At 43.3% G+C, this 22,256-nt stretch overlaps 1 protein-coding gene across 4 annotated transcripts in view; it reads left to right on the top strand.

Moving 5' to 3' along the window:
• SPI1 (Spi-1 proto-oncogene) overlaps positions 1-22,256 on the top strand; it is a 31,055-nt gene that overhangs the window by 4,677 nt on the left and 4,122 nt on the right. For 2 of the 4 annotated variants that reach the window (XM_063118837.1, XM_063118833.1), the window contains exons 2-3: positions 14,923-15,016; positions 21,054-21,274. In XM_063118837.1, the coding sequence (XP_062974907.1) occupies positions 14,923-15,016; positions 21,054-21,274 (315 nt within the window). The remainder of the gene's footprint in view (positions 1-14,922; positions 15,017-21,053; positions 21,275-22,256) is intronic. The other 2 variants (XM_063118836.1, XM_063118835.1) reach the window with 2 other exon arrangements.

Genomic DNA, 22,256 nt, shown 5'->3' with positions numbered 1-22,256 from the left:
ATTGAGATCCATTGACTTGGAAAGCTTCAGCCTCAGAATTTTTCTGCTTGTTATATAAAACTGTTTAAAATACAGTAGCCTTGACAGAAAAAGTACAGTTGCCATGATAGAAAAAGAGTTGCAAATCCTAAGTGGAGGCATATAAACTGAATTTCATGAGGTGACTCCCAAAATGAATGATTGCTGATAGCTGCTATAATATTATGTCCTTTCTTATTTACAGTGCTATCTACTAACTGAGTTCCCAGGTACAAACTGTATTCTGCTAAGTTGTTGCTGTTCCAGCCTCAATAAATGACAAGCCCCATAGAACCTGACAGCTCATCATACTGCTCTGGTATAGGTATCCCCATGGATACCTATACCAGGGCAGAAAGCTTCAGGTTATGCTCTTGCTGCTGACCACATAGCTGGCAGAGGCCTTTGTCGAAGTAGCACAGTCTAACCGGGTTCACATGACAGGACAGCCCATCGTGCGCAACTAGCCACTCACGGTAGGTTGCTGTGTTATCCGAATCCAGACCACTTCCCAGAGGGTGGTTTATTTGGGGGCAACAAGCCACCCTAATAACCTATGGCTTGTTGTAAGGATTATTTAACCCATGATGGGTTGTCATGTCGTCAGAACTCAGGAAAGCAATTGTATCATGGCAATCGGACACAGAGCCACTGTGCAAGAGTTGCAAAAATCCTGCCCCTCTTCCCATTCGCACCTGCCTGTGCTGCCTCAAGCCTCCCTCACCAATGACTGCCACTGCAATTATGCCCAAAGAGGCCAACCACCCTTTTAAAAAAATGGCCCCAGAAATTTGTGCCAAAGGGTCCATACTTTTTCTATTACTCTTTTTAATTTTTCTTGAACTTTTGGAGGTGCGCAAGAGTGCACTTACGGCTGTCCAATATACATAGCCTTTCCTTGTCAATGCCCTTGTATGTTTCAGCTGTCAAAGGGAAGGGAAGGCAGTAAGAAACATATAAGGAAATTGACAAGACAACACTGCATATAAGCTAATTTGTGCACCATTGACAGTGACAGGTCAGGAAAAGGGGGAAAAGATTGGGAGAAGTAAGTGCACCTTAAAGTGGGGGGAGAACAATATCGCCCACTTAGCAAGGTGATCCCCTGGGTTTTAAGTGTTGAACTGACACTTGTTGCTGTCCTGCTTCCATTGAACACTTCCCCAAGTCTCCAGCTACTTGAGAAAGGGAAGAACAAGGCTCCCCCCGTTTCCCATGGCTCCCATTAAGAGCAGTTACTGCTGCAGCTTATTCACAGGGTGGGTTGTCATGTCATGTGAACCTACCTTCTGTATGTTTACAGTTGTCGTCCGGCGGCACAAAGTGGGGAGGAATCTGCCCTTTCCAGGGACGTTTTCCATGTTCTCTCTTTTTCTAGGACAGAAACTTCTTCATTTCCTCAGACCATCTCTTTTCTGAAATACAATCTGTTAGGGCCAAGGTTGGCAGGTTAGGTCATTTGCCATAAGCAGCATATTTTGGTGTACCATAAAAAGGCAGAAAATTGTCAATTATATTTTAATTCATTTGGTTTTTCTGCTTATGGCACCAAAATGCCTTGAACCATCTCTGGTTAGGGTGTGAAGCAAAGTCTTCTCTGTAGTGATTGTAAAACTAAATCTCCAGTGAGTTTTATATCCTTTCTTCCCATCATGCCTTTTACTGTTTAGTTAAGATCTTTTCGTTCACCAAGTCCTTTTAAAAAAATTAAGTAGTTGATTTTCCCCTAGGTCTGCTGCTACTTATATACTACTAATATGGTTTTATTCTACTGTAGAAAAAATAATAATGTATTAGTATTAAGGTAATATGTATATATAGCATAATGAAATAAAACATTTTTTTCTGGTTGTTGCTTCAGCACCGAACCAGAAACCAGAGATCTTGTAAATGTGCCCTGAGAAAAAGTTTGGAAGTGCTCATACAGCGAATCGCAGACGGTACGAAATGTAAGGCTTATTTGGTAGGAAAGTAATCCAGGATTGATAGTCAAATGCATACACATCTCTAAAAATCCTCAGTCCAGAAGTCAAAGAGGTGGTTGATATAGCCTGAGAAGGGATGTTTCTTCCAAGCCTTTCTAAAAACCATACAGTTATTTTGTAATTCTTTCCAAGGAAATGAGGTTAGGCCGTTAAACCAGCCTCAGCTGCACATCACGGGGAGTCATCTTGGGTGTTTCTGAATCATCTGCCAGAGAATATTTATATCATAATGAAAAATAGCTAGATTCTTTTATGAAGGAATTTAAATTAGCTCTATTATATGTTGCACACATCAGGTGTTGTGGCTGCCCCCACGTCTCCTGATTTTCATTTTCAAGTAATGAAAAATGTTCAACTGCAGTTCCTCTTGAGGCATAAGACATGACCTCCACATAATTTCCTTTTTAAATATAACAGATCATAATTCCCTCCCCAGAGAGGTTTGGCTGGCACCTACACTGTACTCCTTCCGTCGCCAGCTGAAGACCTTTTTATTTTCTCAGTATTTTAACACCTATTAACTTAAATTTAAACTTTGCTGTTTTAATTCCATATTTTAACCTATATCAATTTTTGCTGTGTGGTTTTATCCTGGTGGTGCTTTTTATATTGTGTTTTGTATTTGTGTTTTTAGATTGTTGGCTGTTTTTATGCTCTTTGTGATTTTAATTTTTGTGAACCGCCCAGAGAGCTTCGGCTATTGGGCGGTATAAAAATGTAATAAATAAATAAATGGAATTCCTTCCTGCTGGAATTCCTCTGCCATGTAATCGGGAATGACGGCCAACTTTCCACCATCATTATGCACCATTGCATCAAGATAAGGAATACAACAGGTACTAGAGTTCTTGGGGGACAGTAAAATGAGGGTGTAGAGTCCTATCCACTGACTACAAACTAGGAGATTCATGCTCCATGTAATAGAACTGTTTCTACAAGTAGCGGCATAGGATACCCTGAAAGATAGGATTGTTGTCAGGAAGATAGTATCATTTTTAGTCTTTGAGTTCCATGTTTTGGTGTATGAAGTTAAGACGATCATTCAGCAATATTGGCCTGTTCTGACTGGATAGCATCCCAGGTTGCTCTGAGCATCCTGTTTTTGGATTCCAACATACATAACATTGTAGGGATTTGCTTGTACATTCAGATTCTTTTCTTAATTCAAGCATTGCCAAAAGCACATGTTTTAGATGTCCATGCTGTCAACCATGCTGTCCTTACGATGAAAGCATTGCACCTTAAATTAGTTGACAAATTGCAATGCCAGTCATATGTTTTATATTTTTGTTTGTCACTAAGCCCAATTCAGGTGTTAGAAAACTGAAACTATAGAGGGGAGATGGGGTTGGGCCTGCCAGCCCTATTCCCCAACCTCTCCGTGCTGATGGCAGAGGTCTGAAGAGAAGCAGTCACTACATTTGCCCGAATGTAGTTACAATCCTTCATCTGTATGGGAACCCTGTGCAATTAGGCTTCCCAATCATGCAGAGCACAGTCACTCTTCAGACCTCCTCTGTCAACATGGGAAGGTCAGGGAAGGCAGGGGCTGGGTGGGCAGCACATGCGTCCCCACCTCCTGCCATGGTTTCCATTTCCTAACGCCTGAATAGAGCTACTGGAGCCTACATTATGTGGGAAAACCAAGCAAAACCGACCAGACTAGAATTACAGAACATAAGAACAGACGTGGGGGAAGAGTGCAGGAAGCACCGTTGGTGCAACAATTTGAGGCAAAAAAGATACACCACACTGACATGAAGTTCAAATTTTGTGCAATAAAGAAAAGGGGGGAAGTAAAATCACATAGAGATAACTGAATAGACTCAGAAGTAAAAAAAAAAGAAGTTATCACAACAGGGGGCCTTCTGAATGTATACTTCGAATATCATAGAAAAAGCTTCATCCCACGTACCTGTTTCCTTTGAATTACATTACCCCCCTTAAACCCACATTCTGGTGTGCAAAGGATCTTAGGAGCGCTGCCGCCCGGGGTGTGATTTAGCTAGCAACAACGACGACAGCTAAACGCTGTAAAAATCATTAAAAATCAATGGATAACCCAATCCAATTCAAATTTGGTATGCTTAAAGCTCTCCTTAATATCTATTACTGTGCCAGTTTTGATGTCTCTATCTTTAAAACTTACGCAGATGTAAGCATTTGTTTAGTTTTTCTTTAAACATATCAAATCCTGCTCCTGCGCCCCCAGTGGCCACTCGGAAAACAACAAATGATTTGCTCCAAAAGTAGTACCAAAAAAGGGTGGTTCTTTTGCCTTTGAAGCACAATTAAAGCAGGATGCATGGGAGTACTTCACAGCCAAAGCAGATTATAAACTGGAAAACTTCGGAGTCCTTTGCACGCAATTCGCAGTGATTGCACAGTATAACGCTGGTGTGATAAAGCTAAAAGCCATGTGAGGGACCTGAGCAAACTCCTTGAGTGCCCAGTAACGAGCGTGCAATAAAATGCTTGTCGGATGGAGCTTTTAGTGGGCATAGTTTGTTTGTTTAACAAACAAACAAGCACCTTAAGGAGGCAGTAAATTACTGAGACCATAGCAGGTAGGGAAAGGGAGTTTAACCTTTTCCTTCTCTGTCACTGACATGATGACAAAAGCTGCTATTTGCTTGGAAGGAAAGCGCCCATTGTTTTTACTACCATAAGAAGAGTCGTACTGGATAAGACCAAAAGACCAACGAGAGAAGCATCCTGCTTCCTAATGGTAGTCAACCATGCCCCTGGGAAGTTGTTGCAGGATTGTGTTATTTTTCTGTAAGACCATGTGACCATTAAGAAGTATTAAAGAACAATGTCCATGTCTCTTTAGCCACTGCTACTGTATGCCTCTTGGGTAAAGGCGTTCCTGGAATTGCCAGGTAAAGAAACATTTGTAGGCTTTGGCAGGCACTTTAACCTAGTACACTGATTCAAATACATATTGAATAGGGGTGTTGTTTTCTTGTTGTTGTTGCTATGATCACAGCAATAAGGGTTCCAGTTCTAACCACTGTGGACCTTTTCAAAATAATCATGAGTGAGTTGTATCATATATACTCTTTTTCCCAGGCTAAGCTTTTTACATGAAACATTCTCTAATCTTTCCATGTTTTGAGCTTCGTAATTTTAGAGACCCCTTTGTGGAGTTTCAAGAAACCAGTGGAAGTTATGATTATTATTATTATTATTATTATTATTATTATTATTATTATTTATATAGCACCATCAATGTACATGGTGCTGTACAGAGTAAAACAGTAAATAGCGAGACCCTGCCGCATAGGCTTACATTCTAATAAAATCATAATAAAACAATAAGAAGGGGAAGAGAATGCAAACAGGCACAGGGTAGGGTATGACTTCTGATTATTATTTTTTCATCCCACTGGAATATGGAATTGTGATTATCTTAACATTCCACCCTCTACCCCACCTCGTGAGCACTTATGATTAAAGAAAGTGCTAAAAGTGCCAGTGTGGTATAGTGGTTAGAGTGTTGGACTGGGAATCGGGAGATCTGGATTCTAGTCCCCACTTGGCCATGGAAGCTCACTGGGTGACTTTGGGCCAGTGACAGACACTCAGCCCAACCTACCTCACAGGGTTGTTGTTGTGAGGATAAAATGGAGAGCAGGAGGATTATATATGCTGCCTTGGGTTCCTTAAGGAGGAAAAGTGGTGGGATATAAATTAAATAAATAAATAAATAAATAATAAAAGTGGGCTACCAGACAATTACCATTAAATTGTTTATTGGGGAATCTTCTTTGTTAGATGAATTTCCAGGACATTTTCCTTTTATGTGTTTATTATTCTGTCATATGTTTCTAACTATACTGAAACAACTATTTTTATATATTATTCTGTATCATCATGCAATAAGTTACAAGGCAAACATATAACAAGATTGCTTTTCTACGTAAGAGATCTGTCAAATTCTCTTTGCCTGTTTTTCTTAGCTGATTCCTTAATATCAGGATGAGGCCTTCCAATAAGCCATGGAATCTCCTGAATACTCCAAAGCGAGTATCTGTAGCTTTGGTTTAGGTGGGATGTGAGGGATCAGTCTGGTTCATGAGTTCCACAAGTACTATCAGCAGCATTCTGTGGCACTTTGTGGGAGAGTCATAAATCTGTGTCAGAGGACATCCACAGATCACAGATCCAATCATGGGTTTGGTAATGGCACAGACCCAGGCCTGCACCCATCTGCATCTCTGTTGTGTACAGCTACTGTCTGTTCCCCAACTGAATGGACTAGAAACAAAGCCCCCATAAGATACAGGGAGTTTCAAATGTACATAAAATTTGCAGCTTTTCATACTCCGGGCTTGACTTATGAAATACTTGCCCAAAAGCCACCACCAGTTTCAGAGGTACTATTCCTTAGGAGTCCAGATGTTCAGGGCGTAAACTCCGACGGGCGCCCTTCCAGTCCACCAGCTGGTGCAAAACCAGTACCATCAACCTCTCCTGTCCTAGCCTCATTGTTTGCTTCTTGTGCTTATTATGGGACTCCATAATAAGCATAACTCCTGAACTCCTTGTTCTGGCGTGAGAAGCCTCCATCTGGATGAGCCCCGAATCCACACAGACTGGCCACAAGACCATAGAAAGGAAACAGCAGGCAACTTTCAGATCCCTTTCTGACTTACATTTCTTTGATTATTTCTGTAGCACAGAGGCTCTTTTCTCCATTTGGCAATGTTAGTACAAATGTTGAAAGGGAAAACAACAACGACGAGGCAGTAGCTTGCAAGAGAATTTTCAGTGTGGACTTCATATCTCTCATACTCTCCAGATGTACTTATTTGATGGCCACCATCCCAGCCATTAAGCTTTAGAAGTGAGTTGCACTCTGACAGCACTTGGACAACTTGAACATCTTTAATGATGATAATGATGATAAAGGTCCTCCTAGATGAAAGCACCAGTTCTTGAGCAAAAAGCTACCGGATTATTTTCTTATTTATTTATTTATTTATTTATTACATTTTTATACCGCCCAATAGCCGAAGCTCTCTGGGCGGTTCACAAGAATTAAAACCATCATAAAACAACCAACAGGTTAAAAACACAAATACAAAATACAGTATAAAAAGCACAACCAGGATAAAACCACACAGCAAAATTTATATAAGGTTAAAATACAGAGTTAAAACAGTATAATTTAAATTTAAGTTAAAATTAAGTGTTAAAATACTGAGTGAATAAAAAAGTCTTCAGCTGGCGACGAAAGCAGTACAGTGTAGGCGCCAGGCGGACCTCTCTGGGGAGCTCATTCCACAACCGGGGTGCCACAGCGGAGAAAGCCCTCCTCCTAGTAGCCACCTGCCTCACTTCCTTTGGCAGGGGCTCACAGAGAAGGGCCCCTGTAGATGATCTTAAGGTCTGGGCAGGTACATATGGGAGGAGGCGTTCCTTCAAATAACCTGGCCCCAACCGTTTAGGGCTTTAAATGTCAATACCAGCACTTTGAATCGGGCCGGACCTGGACTGGCAGCCAATGAAGTTGTAAAAGGACTGGCGTAATGTGATCTCTTTTGCTTGTTTGCTCTTCCACTCCACTCCACTCCACTCCACTCCACTCCAGTCCACTCCACTCCACTCCACTCCACTCCACTCCACTCCACTCCACCCCCTTCTCTTTCTCCCTCCAGTTCTAGATATAAATGATCTACTGCAAAGACTAATCTACTGCTTAGGGCAACCTAGTGCCCTCAAGATGTGTTGACTACATCTCTCAGCATTCCTGACCATTGGCCATGCTGTCTGGTGCTCATGGGAGTTGAAGGCCAAAACACCTAGAGGGCACCAGAAGGCTAGTTTAGGGCATCGAACCATGAACTTGGTGAATGGATTAATCTCCAAGACTCTCACTGAATATTTTAAAGACTTCAAGCATTCACTTCCATGTTTTCAGATTAAAGTTGTTTATTTCAGCATTGATTCTTGGTGCAGAATCAGAGCTCCATCACACCAACGATTTAGTGCACTTTCGGCATGTCTGGTGTGCGGATTTGCAGCACCGTACTCCCATGACGCCGTGCCTGTCCTGCTGACAACCCGGCTCTTCCCCAGCCTTTCCTAGAATGCCTGAGGTCTGGATTATTTTCCCTAAGCGTGTTTTCCTTTGTTGGGTGTGTGTGCTGTAATGGGAGCCTTGCTGTTGGCTTGAATGGATTGCATCAGGTCCTGGCAGGGAAAAGCAATCTCTCCCAGCATCTGGCTCCAAGCCTCAATATAAAACCCAAACCTGAGCATTCCAGGCTCGAAAACGTTTTTAAAAATCACACAATGCCCAAATCTCTGCATAGACAGGATTGTACTTCCTTGATGCCACCAAAAAGCCAGACTAAAGGGTCATGCCATTTTTGCCAGACAGAAAGGCGGTCTGGTTGAAGTACTCATCTGACAGGACCTGTCTCATTAAAGGGGGGAAGGAGCAACCAATGAACTGGAGGGAGAAAGAGAAGGGGTGGAGTGGAGTGGAGTGGAAGAGCAAACAAGCAAAAGAGCATCAGAGGTAAAACAAAAACAAAAACATGGAGACAAAGCAGAGGGGGAATCACATGTGTTGGAGCCCTCAGGGTCAGGGAGGGACCGTGGCTTAGTGGGAAAACATCTGATTTGCATGCAGAAGGTCCTAGATTCAGTATGTACCAAACCCTGAGCAGTCCTGCACAAACTCATAGGCCACCAAGCCAAACACAGCCCGCCAGTACACATGGATTGTGACCTGGCAGGGGTTTATTAATCTCCCTGCTTTTGTAGCAGAAGTCAGGCAGCATACAAAGGAGCTTCTAACAGACTGCTGTCAATGGGCTGGTGGACTACATTCCACTTCTTTGGGGGTGTTCCAGATGAACCAGACAGCTGTGAACAAAAATCCCCATCTTAAACTATAAAGCTATAGAAACAGAGCTGTTTACTAATATGCAGGGACGTTAAATAATTCTTGCCACTTCCTTTTCCATGACCGACATACTTGGTTGGACTTGAAGAGTGTAAACTAAGTCTCTGTATGGATCTATATTATTTGGGGTGGGGGGTGGAAATGATTGATGTAGCACACTTTTGATGCAGCGGAGGAAAGAATGGCAGCATCTGGGTTACAACCCAGTTCTATAGCTGTTTACTCAGAAATACGCTGAATTTATAGGACTTACCCCAAGTAAATGTGCTTAAGGTTGTGACCTCAGTTTTTGATCAAAGCTGTGAATTTCTGCCTTTTTTTTTTTTTTTGGCCAGGGATGCTTCAGAGGAAGCGCTCCTAGTACTAACGTTCAAAGGGCATTCTTCTTTAATAGGTTTTTTTCTCATAAGAAAAACTATTTATTCATTTATTTATTCATCCATTCATTCAATGAAGCCAAAGCTCTCAGGGTAATATACACAAATAGCCAAATACAATAAAAACTGATAATAAATTATATTAAGAGAGCAATCCTGTAGTCCTGGAGATATGCCCCCAGCACTGTAAGATTGATCAGAAATCCTTCCCTGAGGTCTTAGATGGAACTCCAACCTTGGAAGTCTTTTTCCTATTCTGAAGCCCCTCCCAACCACTGCACAGTACTCCAACCTCATAGAGGGAGGAAAGGGGGCATATCAGGGGTGTGTACTGGTGGGTGGGGAGGCTGTGACTTTGGATCAAAATCATCCACAACCCTCTCAGCTCCAACCACACCCCCACCATGGAAAACATTTAGACCATCTCAAGAAATGGTCATAATATATGATTCCCCCCTGACAATAATTATTATTATTATTATTATTATTATTATTATTATTACCCACCTCTCCATTTTGATCAAGGCGGGGAACAACAGTAAATGGACTGAGAAAAAAAAACAGAGGAAGCCCCTCCTCCTTCTACAACCCCCTGGCTTGGATTGTGTACTCTGATGGCTCATATGGCTTGCCTCAAACTCTGTTCATTAGCCTTTGAGCCCAGGTCTCAACTGAGATGAAACTCCCACTTTACTCTGCACTCTCCCACCTCTGCCTTTTTCTGCCATGACAGAAGAAGAGTTGCCACAGTTCCCCCACAGCCCAGCTCAGAAGATCGACCCTGGACAAACCTTACTTTGTGGGAGCTTTGAACAAGATGTTGAGTGCTGAGGGCTTAACAAGAATCTTCTGTGACCTGCTTAGTGGCATGGTATATAGACAAGCACAAATACCTTATTGGATCCGCAACAACTAGCAGAGCTACCTGAAAGCAATGGGTGCAGTGCTTGAAGAGGTCAGGCCCAACTTGCTTATTGAAAACGTCCAGATTCATCCATATCTGGAAGATGCCATGTGTCAAATCCACCTGTCTCAGTCAGGTTCCTCCTTCTGCACAGACTAGGTCTGCTTTGAGACTCTGTGGTTTCTGCTGGCCCTGGAAATCTTCTGTGGAGATTTTGCGTCATCAGAGCCAGTTCTACCATTAGGTAGAGTGAAGTGGCTGCCTTGGGCAGCTAATTTTGGGTGTCATGAAAGGGAAGCAAATAGTTATTGTTGTATTATTACTGCCACAGAGAAGGAGAGGCACTTGTGTGAGGCTTCTGCTTCAGGTGCCAAAATAACTTGGTTGGTCTTGGGTACTATGCACCTTGATTTGGGTGGGAGGAGTGCCATTTGCTGCTTCATCTCAAGCAGCAAAATGTCTTGGGCTGACATTGCACATCATCACCATCCACAGATGTGCAACCAGAAGAATAAAGACTCCAGCAAGAGCAGCGATGGGGATGCTAGGAACTGCTGTAGATGCAGCTCTTCGGCTTACTTGCCAAGGAGGATGCAGGCTTGCTGCATCCAGAACCAGGTTGAAGATGCCTTTTTGAGAGGCATCTCAAAAAGAGATCTGTCTAGACATGGTCAAAGCCCCTCAGTGGCTGTGAACCTGCGCTGCATCAGTTATATGATGCAGCTGCAGATTCACAGCCACCACGGGGCTTTCCCGCGAAGCTGCACAGAAAAAAGTCTGAAACGTACCCCAACTTTTTTGGTGGAAGCAATGTCACCTCGGCTCTTCTGCCATCTGAACATCCTCCATAGCCGATCTGGCTGTGGGGCGGTCCTGGAAGAAGGGGACCAGCAATTGGTCGCTGGAAACCAGGAAGGGAACAGGGGCAGCTCCAGTACCGGGGTGAGTGCCAGAAACCCCATGCTCTTTCCTTGACGTCGGGATTATCCTGATGCCACCCTGGGTAAATGAAACCGTGGGCTTTAGGGGAAGGCAGCTCCAACTTGGCACTGTGAAAATAGCCCCAGGGAATCTTGCCTTCATGTTTTCACTTTCTGGTCTTTGTATAGTTCTGTAATATTGCACAGTGAATTTGGTTGAAAACTGGGAGGGTGGAGTTGAGATGGGACAGGCCCTCAGTAATCTTTCATGGCACTTTCAATACCTTCTCTGTGCGTGGAAAAACTCAGAATTCCCTGGCAGTCCCTCATCAGCATAATATAACGGACTGATTCCACTGCAACTTCATGCAATGTTTGCTTTCCTGCTCCATGAATGCAAGAATCTGGGGCCCATTGCAACGAAATAACAAAACTGAAGATGTTGGCCAGGCAACCCAGACCAGCCCACAGGAAAAGTTTGGAAAGACTCCCTGGCTTGGTGGTGGGGCACTTCCCCAACATTGTTCAAGATACCTATAGTATGTGAACTTTATCATTCTTAGGAGATTGCATGCATCCTGATCAACAGCTCCAACATGGTGCCTCTCTGTTTGGGAGAGAAATGGGGCAGCCTAAAAGTAACATAGCTGTTTCTTCATACTTGGGGGGCAGAGAAGCACTCCCCAGGTACACAAAAGTAGAAAAAGAAATACTTTAAAAGGCTGACTTCCAGGACCAATGAAATGTTGAAGGCAGTTGAGGGGTGCGTTGAACAGAAGGGGAATAGAAAACAGGGCATGATGAAGGAATTGTCCTCCATCGGCCCCTAATTTCTTATAGTCCCTTGGAGGTGTACAATAGGGTTGGGTATTTACGCCATGAGGTTAAACTTCCCTTCCCTCCACTATTCAAGGAGACTTTATTTTATTTATTTATTACATTTTTATGCCGCCCGATAGCCGAAGCTCTCTGGGTGGTTCACAAAAGTTAAAACCATAATAAAACAACCAACATGTTAAAAGCACAATTACAAAATACAGTATAAAAAGCACAACCAGGATAAAACCACGCAACAAAATTGATATAAGATTAAAATACAGAGTTAGAACAGTAAAATTTAAATTTAAGTTAAAATTAAGTGTTAAAATACTGAGAGAATAAAAAGGCCTTCAGCTGGCAACGAAAGGAGTACAGTGTAGGCGCCAGGTGGACCCCTCATGGGAGCTCATTCCACAACCGGGGTGCCACAGCGGAGAAAGCCCTCCTTCTAGTAGCCACCTGCCTCACTTCCTTTGGCAGGGGCTCATGGAGAAGGGCCCCTGTAGATGATCTTAAGGTCCGGGCAGGTACATATAGGAGGAGGCGTTCCTTCAAATAACCTGGCCCCAAACCGTTTAGCATTTTAAATGTCAATACCAGCACTTTGAAAGGAAGGAAAGGAATTTGAAAGGAAAGAAAGGGGAAAGTTCACCCTTTCCATTTCCAAGACCCTAGAACTTCCTCCTCCACCCCTAAATAGGAATAAAGCACTCAGATTAAAGGCTGATGCCCAAACCTGAGCCCTCCAGCTTTGAATACTACAGCAGGGAAGGTTTCAGGAGTGTGAATGGGGGAAAAGGGAGTTCCTTTTCCTTTTCTCCCTCCTGAAACCACCCTGTCCCTCTGTGAACCCCAAATGGTGCTACAATAGCTTTTTTTCCAGGTTGGCTAGATCACTGAACACTCCTGTTAGTGTTTGGGGATAACTTGTGAGGCATTTAGGGCGCCATCATACGTCCACTAGACAGTGTCTGGTGGGCCACAGGATAGTTCCATTTCCTGGCTCTGGGGTTAGGCAGAGCGTGGGGAGAACTGTGCTGGCTACCTCTCCGCGCCTGGAAAACAGAGCATGGAGATGGAGAAAAAAAGGTCTTCCTGGGGACAGGGCAGGGAGGGATCCGGAGCGGCTGTGTTATTATCTATCCTATGGCCGCCCCATCCTTCTTCCCTTCCCCTTTAAGGTGCCACTGGACAAAATTTCCCATCCAGCAGAAATGGAGTGTGGCCGAATTGAGGAGGCAACGATCACCTCCCCTGTCCTCCCACACGTTCAGAGGGTGCCAGGTATCGACATAGGAGTATGCCTTAAGGATTGTAAATATTTATTGTAAATACTTGTTATTGTTTCTAGGAGTTTAGTATTAAAAATGAAAAAGAGGGAAGCTGTATCATGAGTAATAGAATTAAGTGGAGAAGCTCAGGATCTAGTAAAGGAAGAGGATGTTTCTGGGACAGGAAGTCAGTGGGAGGCCTCTCATCTACTGTAAGCCTGCCAAGAGGAGACAGGTTGAGCACCCCCACAACTGAATAAAGGCTTTCCCCCTAATCTAAAGCCAGCAAGTTCTTTATATTAATGTAACATTTGTGTATATACCCCACCTTTTATAACCTTGTATCCAATTTATGGTTTTTAGTTTTTTTTTAATAACTTATATGACAAATCTCGATAAAATAGTTAAGAGCAGAGACACCACACTGACAACAAAGGTCCGCATAGTTAAAGCAATGGTATTCCCCGTAGTGACCTATGGCTGCGAGAGCTGGACCATAAGAAAGGCTGAGCGAAGGAAGATAGATGCTTTTAAACTGTGGTGTTGGAGGAAAATTCTGAGAGTGCCTTGGACTGCAAGAAGATCAAACCAGTCCATACTCCAGGAAATAAAGCCAGACTGCTCACTTGAGGGAATGGTATTAAAGGCAAAACTGAAGTACTTTGGCCACATAATGAGAAGACAGGATACCCTGGAGAAGAGGCTGATGCTAGGGAAAGTGGAAGGCAAAAGGAAGAGGGGCCGACCAAGGGCAAGATGGATGGATGATATTCTGGCGGTGACAGACTTGACCTTGGGGGAGATGGGGTGGTGACAGCCGACAGAAAGCTCTGGCGTGGGCTGGTCCATGAAGTCACGAAGAGTCGGAAACGACTGAACGAATAAACAACAAAATGCTTCCACAATATTTTATTGGAATTGCCATCCTTTGTTCACTCTCATTTTAGGAGGATCCATGCGTCTTTGTCAGATCGTTATAGACCAGTGTTTTCTATATAGCCCTTTCATGTTGTTGTTGTATTTTAGAGCTGAGAGACGGCAGTTATTTCGCGGTAAATTCATAGTGTTTGGCTTTGCAGTTTGCATATTCGAAATGGCGGTGGCACACATCGTGGAAAATGGTAATTTAATTAACCCACAAAGTTCCGCTGATACATGTGAATGGGGCCATAGACAAGATACTGTTGCAACACCAATATATAGTTGAAGAGGGACTTCTTGCACTATTATAAAAAACTAAAATCCAATTGGGGTTTGGGTGTTGTTGTTTTTAATAGGAATATGAACCTTGAATGAATGATGTAGTATAAGTTGATATTGGAAAAGATGTTATATTTATGAAAATAAAAGTTGTTATTAAATTACCACAATGCTATTTAGGAATGCTTTGTCTGCCTGGGATGTTCTGGCCTGCAGAATAGATACTGTTGCCAGCAGCAAGCAAGAGAAGCTTCAAGACCAAATTTGAAAATGCTGAGAGAAAAGCAATCCATGAAAAGCAATCCATGAAAAGTCCATTTTAAAAATGTAGTAAATGCTCTGCAAATGTCTTAAGTGCACTGTCCCCGGGTCCAGTTACCGTAGCACATAGTTTTTGTAGATATTCATGCCTACAATGTTCAGGTATCCTGCTCCTCTTGACTGATGAAGTGCAACATGTTGGATTTTCTGTGCTCCTGTCTAACCATTCATTTCTCCTCTCTCTACAGCCCTCTGAAGATCTGATACCTTATGAATCAGACATCTACCGACCATCCCATGACAGTTACCAGTATCTCAACAGTGATGCAGATAGTCACGGTGGTAAGTGAATTGTGTAGCTTCTGGAAATGGGTTTATGGACGTTTTAAGTAGCCGGAATGATGTGTGTTGTCTCTTGCCCACTATTTCAGCAGTAGTGCTTTATGACTTAGCTTTAGTTAATATATTATACACATTGCTTTCTGGAAGTAGTTAGCTGATGCAGCAGCATCTTAAGAACAGTGAGCTAGGCTGCAAGGCAAATGACATGTTTGATTATTTTCATTGGATCCGTCCAGTTTTTTTACCTGGATTTTCACAAGACTTTTGTAATAAATAAGTGCTACTTCAGTAAGCACAGGAGCATCCTAGTTTATTTTCTGCTGTTCCCACAATAATTTTGGTGATGAGGATGGGATTGTTTGTTACTGAGACAGTTTTGGAACTGTCCAGATTGTGGAAAGAGGCCAGATTGTGTGCGCTTGATTGGAAGGGAAAGGACTCCATCCTACCCACTGCACTGCCATTTCCACTGTGGCTAAATTGGCTGCAGCATTAAGCAGTATTTCATGGAAATCTGCTAGCATCTCATGACTCTTCCCCTGGATGACTTTCCTGAAAGCCATTGAAATAGACATTCACCAACACCACAACCTTTTAGACCTATTTAGGTGTTCTCCTCCACACAATTCTAATCATCTGGGTGAGGAGAGTGGGGAGAAAATGTCTGTACATGGGAGCCTGCTGTAGGTGTGTAAGCTCTCCCCATGATTGGGAACCCTGCAGGACAAGGGTTTGGGAGGAGAGCCTACACACATTCAACACGGGGGCATTTTCATGGAGCCAGGTTGGTGCCACCTCCCTCCAAAACCCCACAGTTTCCCTCCCTCTGAAAGCCCACGGTTTCATTTCCTCTGAAACCCTGCAGTAATTCCGATGCTGAGGAGAGAGTGTGGGGTTTCTGGGCAGCCATCCAGGTACCGGAGCTGCCCTGGCCCTCTTCCAGGAGGAAGGCAACCAATCGCCAGTCTCTTTTCACCAGGCACCGCCTCCAGATTGGCCCCGTAGAGACATCAGACAGCAGAATAGCCATATTGACATCGCTTCAGTTGAAAACTTCGGGGTAAATCCCTGACTTTTTCAACCCACAGCTTTACAGGATAGCGCCTCGGTGGCTGCAAAGCTGTGCCTGTGCTGTCTAACTGATGCAGCGCAGATCTGCAGCCTCCGCGGGGCTTTCCCCACATATAGACAGCCCCTAGGTTTCTCTTTACAATGCTCTCTCCCTAGGAGGGGCAGCCCAGATGGGACAAAATGGAGGGGACAGAGCTATTCACCCCCTTACAGAAGGTGGTTCAACAAACGCTTAAGACGCAACAGTGCATTTAGCAACTACTGCATGCATTTCCAAGATGCCAATTATAAAGGCAGCTATCTAATATTCACGTTGTTGTTGTTGTTGTTGTTGTTGTTGAACAACACAAGCTCAGCCCTAACAGAAGAGTATAGGGAATGGAGCTTTAAATCATGGAATGTTTTCCCATTCTTGCTGACTAAGAAATAACTTTCATGACCCCAAAATATTGATGTGTTAATTGGTTCTTCTTTGGCTGTCTGAACTAAGATGGGAACAGTTCTGGGAGCAAGAGCATCAATGCAGCACTGTTATTCATTTATTTCTTTGTTTATTTATAAGGTTTTTTTTTTAGACTGCAAAGCTTTTGGACTGTTTATAAAAAAAATAGAGTTCCCCTGCCCAGAACACCTTTCCATGCATTTGGTCCCATGTGTGTAAGACACTGCAGAGTCAGAGTATATGTAAACTGTGATTCTATGTTTTAAGTGAAAAAAACAAATGACCTGAGTTTCACTTTTAAGAAATGGTTCTGATGCAGAGACTGTGTGCTTCTGCATGCCTGTTGCTTGGAACACAAGAGGGGTGGTGCTGTTACATTCATGTCCTGCTTGTGGGCTTTCCACGGCATCTGGTTGGCCACTGTATGAACAAAATGCTGGACTAGATGGGCTTTTGCTCTGACCCAGCCTGGCTCTTTTAATGTTCCTATGAGAAGGACTGGACATCTCTGAACAAAGAAGATAGAGAAAGGGTCACACTAATTTTTACTTCAGTTTTCCTTTGCCTCCTCTCACTTTTTTCAACCTTCAGCCTCTCCTAGACAGCTAAATCTCTTCACTACTGCCACTAAGAAATTTTGACACATTTTGCAGAAAGAGGCTAAAGTGGTACTCAACATATACCAGTTACACAGGGGAAAAGTGGGCAGGGGAACACTACCTCATAAAAAAGACTGGTGATGATGATGATGATGATGATGATGATGATGATGATGATGATGCAATTTAAATCATGATTTCAGATTATTTTGTAAAAAAAATACTTTTGCTATTCTGATGAAATCAGGACAGAAATAAAAGAAACATACATGTCTGCTGTCTGTCTAGCTAGTGACTAATACTTAATCAAAGGCAAGAAAATGTAAAGCCTCTGATATGAGGGATGTTTTTCTATAGAGTAGACATGGGCAACAAAACAAGGCCTTCAGTCCATGGCTTGGTTCTGTATCCCAATAGATAAATATCCTCCCTTCACCGCCACTCCCCGTGACTGAGGAGAGGGAAGTGATCTTTGTCCTCCTTGTAACCTTTTCACGACATTAAAGAAGAGTACACTCCTTGTCTCTGCAGCAGAGAATTCTCTCACATCCTCTTTCACTTCACGGCACATTTTTTAGAATGACTCCAGTGTTAACAAGCCATCTTGCTCCTAGTGGCATTTTCTTTGAAAATGCCTTCACCCTTTGGCCACGTATGAACAGTTGTGTTGGAGCAGACCAAAGGCCTATCATTCTGTGCCGACTGTGGCCAATCAGATGCCCATGGGAAGCCCACAAGCAGTACACGAGCGCAACAGCTTCTTCCCCAGCAACTAGTATTCAGAGGCAAATTGGCTCCAAAATTGTAGACAGCATGGTCATCATGACTAGTAGCCACTGATAGTCATATCCTCCATATTCTTAGCGTTGGAAGCTAGAGAAAAGGAATAACAGCAGCATAAGGAATACTTTAAAATTAGAGAGAATGTATAGGAAAATAAGTACTATAGCTCAGTGGTAGAGCACGTGCTTTACTTGCTCAAGGATCAGTCCCAAACATCTCCAGTTGGTAGCATCTTGTGTTGTAGGAATAGGGGGGAATCTGCCTGAATCTTGGAAGAGCTACTGGCAGGCAGGGTAAACGATACTGGGCTAGGTTAATTCAAAGTTTGAGTTAGTCAGTATAAGGCAGCTTTTTACATTCATATATAATTATACATATGGTTACAATGGTAACTGTAGTAGTACGTCATTATGGTGCCACTTCTTCTGCTAAGCCATGATATCAGCATGTTGAGGTTGTGCAATGAAGGGCAGCATTCAGAACTTGATGCATAATAATGATCATGCAGTCATTTGATTGCTTTAACATATAGACCGCTCACAACTTGGGCCACAAAAATTGCTAAACCACTGCATAAATTAAAAGGCTTGGGGAAATAAAATGGTCATTTTCTTGCACAGGGAAGACAGTAAAATAGGCACCAGGCAGACCTTTCTGGGGAAGGAATTCTGTTCTTGGGGTGACACTGCTGAAAGTGCCCTTTCACCTTGTTTGGTGGGGGCACTCAGAGAAATGCCTCGCACAATGATCTCAGGCTGCGGGAAGATAGATGTGGAAAGACACAATCCTTTAGGTACTGAGATCCCAAGCTATGAATGTCTTTAAAGGTCAAAAACGAGCACTTGGAATTGAGCTCAGAAAAGGACTGAGAGTCAGTGATTAAGTACTGCCATTATACATTTGTAACACCCGTTTCCAGTTAGTACGTTTGCAGCCACGTTCTGTGCCATATTCTCTTACTGCTTTTTCAAAGGCAACCCCGCGTACAATGTATCACAGGAGGCTTACTTTTGTACTGTTATTTTAGAAATTTAGAAATGGGGAAGAAATGGAGGGGAAATATGTGCAAATATAGAGGCTGGGAAGTAAACGGAGGGGAAATTTGGGCATCTGCAGTAACTGCTCCATGAAAGAGCTGGGAAAAGTTGGGGAGGGGAACCAATAACTCCCCTTTCTGGACTTGCTAGAGATTCAGAGAAGCATTGAAAGGGAGGAGGACACTGACAAGCATCAGTTCAACACTTAATAACAGGGGGATGACATTGCCAGGAGGGAGGTGCTGCCCCACCCCTTTTGGTACTGTTTTGGTGCTCAAGGAAATCTGTTTTCTGCACACTTGCAAAAGGAGGGGAAATAATAATTTTAAAAGACAACCCTATTTGCTTGCTCCTGAAGCACCAAAAAGAAAAAGAAGAAGAGGAAGAAATGGTAAAGAGGTGAAGGTCTCTCCAAAATGCCGTTTGGGCATTTGTGGAGGGGCAGTCACTGGCAAAGGAGGCTGGAGTGAGATATCAAGGAGTGGCGGGGGGATTGCCACTCTGGCTGGGCGGCTCTCTAGCCATTCCCAGCAACCCATGATGAAATTGCCCTGCCAGGTTCAGAGCACATGACAACCCTAAAACAAGCCATGGGTTCTCAGGGTGGCTTGTTCGTCAAAAATAAACCACTCTGCCGAAACTGTGTTAGGTTTGGATGACCCGGCAAGCCACCATGGGTGATCACCCATGGCAGGTTGTCACGTCATGCAAATCAGAACAGTATCTTACCTCAGACAAGATCATTGCTCTTTTACATAAATGTGCCAGCCATAAAATAGCTATGTTCATCAAATTAGAGGAAATTCTTACAAATCAGAGCTAGTTCCATAGTTAAAGATCTGCAACATTTTATAGTTTCCATGTAGGTTCTGAAAGCATGGGAGATTTAACAGCAAGCATTGTACATTAATTAATTTATTATCAAGAAGAGGGGCCTCTGGCTGTTGTACTAATGAAACTTTCATAGGACTTAGCATTTGTACACATTTCTCTTAGAGCGGTCTGTCTGGGCAATGATGGTGTGATACCAAGTTATACTGTTTAGCCAGGTGTCCATCCATCCAGCTGGTTTGCTATCATGTGCTATGCAGAGTGATGATAATTTACCATTGTATGGTGACTGTTAAGTTATTCTAGCTTTATTCAAGGCTATATGCTACTACTATGGCATGTTAGCTGTAATGCACAGCTGTGCTACACAAAAATAACTTGTAGTATAACTGTAGCTGCAAGCTGAGCTGTTAACCACTAAGCCTGCCACTGACCATAAGGTCTAGAAGCTTTCTTCCCACTCCCACCCCCACAGAATGAAATCTGAGATTCAGGCCTGCTATCAGCTGATGCCTCCTCTGCATTGGGCCCATCCACCAACTCATTTCCCCCAGCTCAGGTTTGACCCCACAGAGGGTGGCTAAGAATCCTCCATCATTTTAAGTTTCCCAGAGTGCTTCAAAATGAAGCAATAACAGGATATTGCGGTACATTTTAAATGGTGAGCAGCTCAGAGTTCCATGCTGTAGCCTCATTTTAAATACCTGGGGAAAGAGCACAGGTTGCTTGCAGCTGCTTGGGAGGGAGGGCAACAGCAAACACCCACAGGACTCCTCCAATGCAAACCCAACTCTCTCCTGGCCCACTCCCTGCTGTAGATTGTAGAGCTACTGCTGCTCACTGCCTCCATTATTCTATCCAGTGAAATTTTAGAATGTTTTTAGGATGTTTTAAGGATGTTTTAACCATGTATGCTATGTTATTAATCAGTTTTTAATGTGTTTTATATTCATTGTTTTTCCCCGCCTCGATCCAAGTGGAGAGGCGGGTAAGAAATATATGATGATGATGATGATGATGATGATGATGATGATGATGATGATGTAAGCCTGGGGTGGGTGGGTCGATGTTGCTGGATCCTGCAGATGGCACTTTGCTGGGCTTGAACTGGCAGCCTGCCTTTGAATTCTGCAGAAAATCAAATCTTGCCCCAGAATCCAGTTCAGGTTCCCTGTATTCCACATGGAAGCAAGCCTTCCATGGAATGAATCTGAAGCACATTTCTTTATATTCTGCAACAACAAAGGGCCGACTCTCTCTTTCTTCTGTCTTAGCAGGTGAATTGCTTTTATCTCCGTCAGAGCACTACTGGGAATATCACCCCCATCACCTGCACACTGAGTTTGAGAACTTTGGAGACAACCACTTTGCAGAGCTCCAAAGCGTCCAGCCACCTCAGCTGCAGCAGCTCTACCGGCATATGGAGATTGAACAGATGCACGTCCTTGATTCTGGGATCCCCGTCACCCACCTTGGGCTCAACCATAGCCACCAGGTACAAACACTCAGATGTATAGCTCTGTAGAAGGCCTTTCTGGGTGGTGGTGGTGTTTTAAAAAAATAACTCCAAGTTTAGTATGACAGCCAAACACAGGCGAAGGAGCCCTTGGAGATAAATGTTATAGAAAGTGAGATAACTGGTCAATGCTCAGTGAAAATACACAAGAGAAGAGAAGCTCTTTTGGCTTGCCTCAGAATGTTTCCAGTGTTACACCTGAGGAAAACTTCCAAATTTCTACAGAATTTCACTATACGCAAAATGTGGTGTCTTCCACCACAACTGGGACATTTCACTAGCCTCAGTTAAGTTCTGGACTTCCCTTAACATTCCTCAAATGTTTCATATGAAGTAGAACTTTTCTTTGAAATTCCCTTCAAGTTAAATTTTGACCCTGCCTCTCCATTTCCCCCGTCTCCTAGGCTGCTGTTTTGTTTAACTATAAAGTGCTCAGTGTATGACTCCGTGGTTAAGGTCAGTTGTTCTACACTTGAAGATTTGGCAGGAAATGTACACACACTGTTACCCAATCCCAGCCCTTCCTATCATAGTCATCATCTCCAGTCAATCTGCCAAGTCACTAACCGCCCATCATGTACCCCTGAAGCAACCCAGTTGCACATTCTTTACTGAGGTGTTTCGGAAGAACTTCAGCATCAACAGAAAAACATCAGATGTCCACTGCCTGACCCGCTGGGCAGCCTGAGTCATGGACAAAGTGCTATTTCTTATCTTATATTTCAAGGTGTTTTTGTTCCAGACCTCTTTGTCACATATTCCCTGTAAATGTGAGCAAAGACAAAGATCAGGGATTTGCTTCTATAAACAAGCAAAACAGGGTAGTATATATGGGGGGTGGGGGAGAGCAGCATCCTACACTGCCATTTTGACAGTAAATGTACCCTATGACGTGTCATGGTAGAGTACCATTCAAAATGACGTGTTTGTGCAGTTACTCATGAGGTGTTTGAAGGAGAGG

Source organism: Elgaria multicarinata, chromosome 2 (assembly GCF_023053635.1).
Source record: "Elgaria multicarinata webbii isolate HBS135686 ecotype San Diego chromosome 2, rElgMul1.1.pri, whole genome shotgun sequence".
NCBI lineage: Eukaryota > Metazoa > Chordata > Lepidosauria > Squamata > Anguidae > Elgaria > Elgaria multicarinata.
This window is presented reverse-complemented; position numbering and strand designations above follow the sequence as displayed.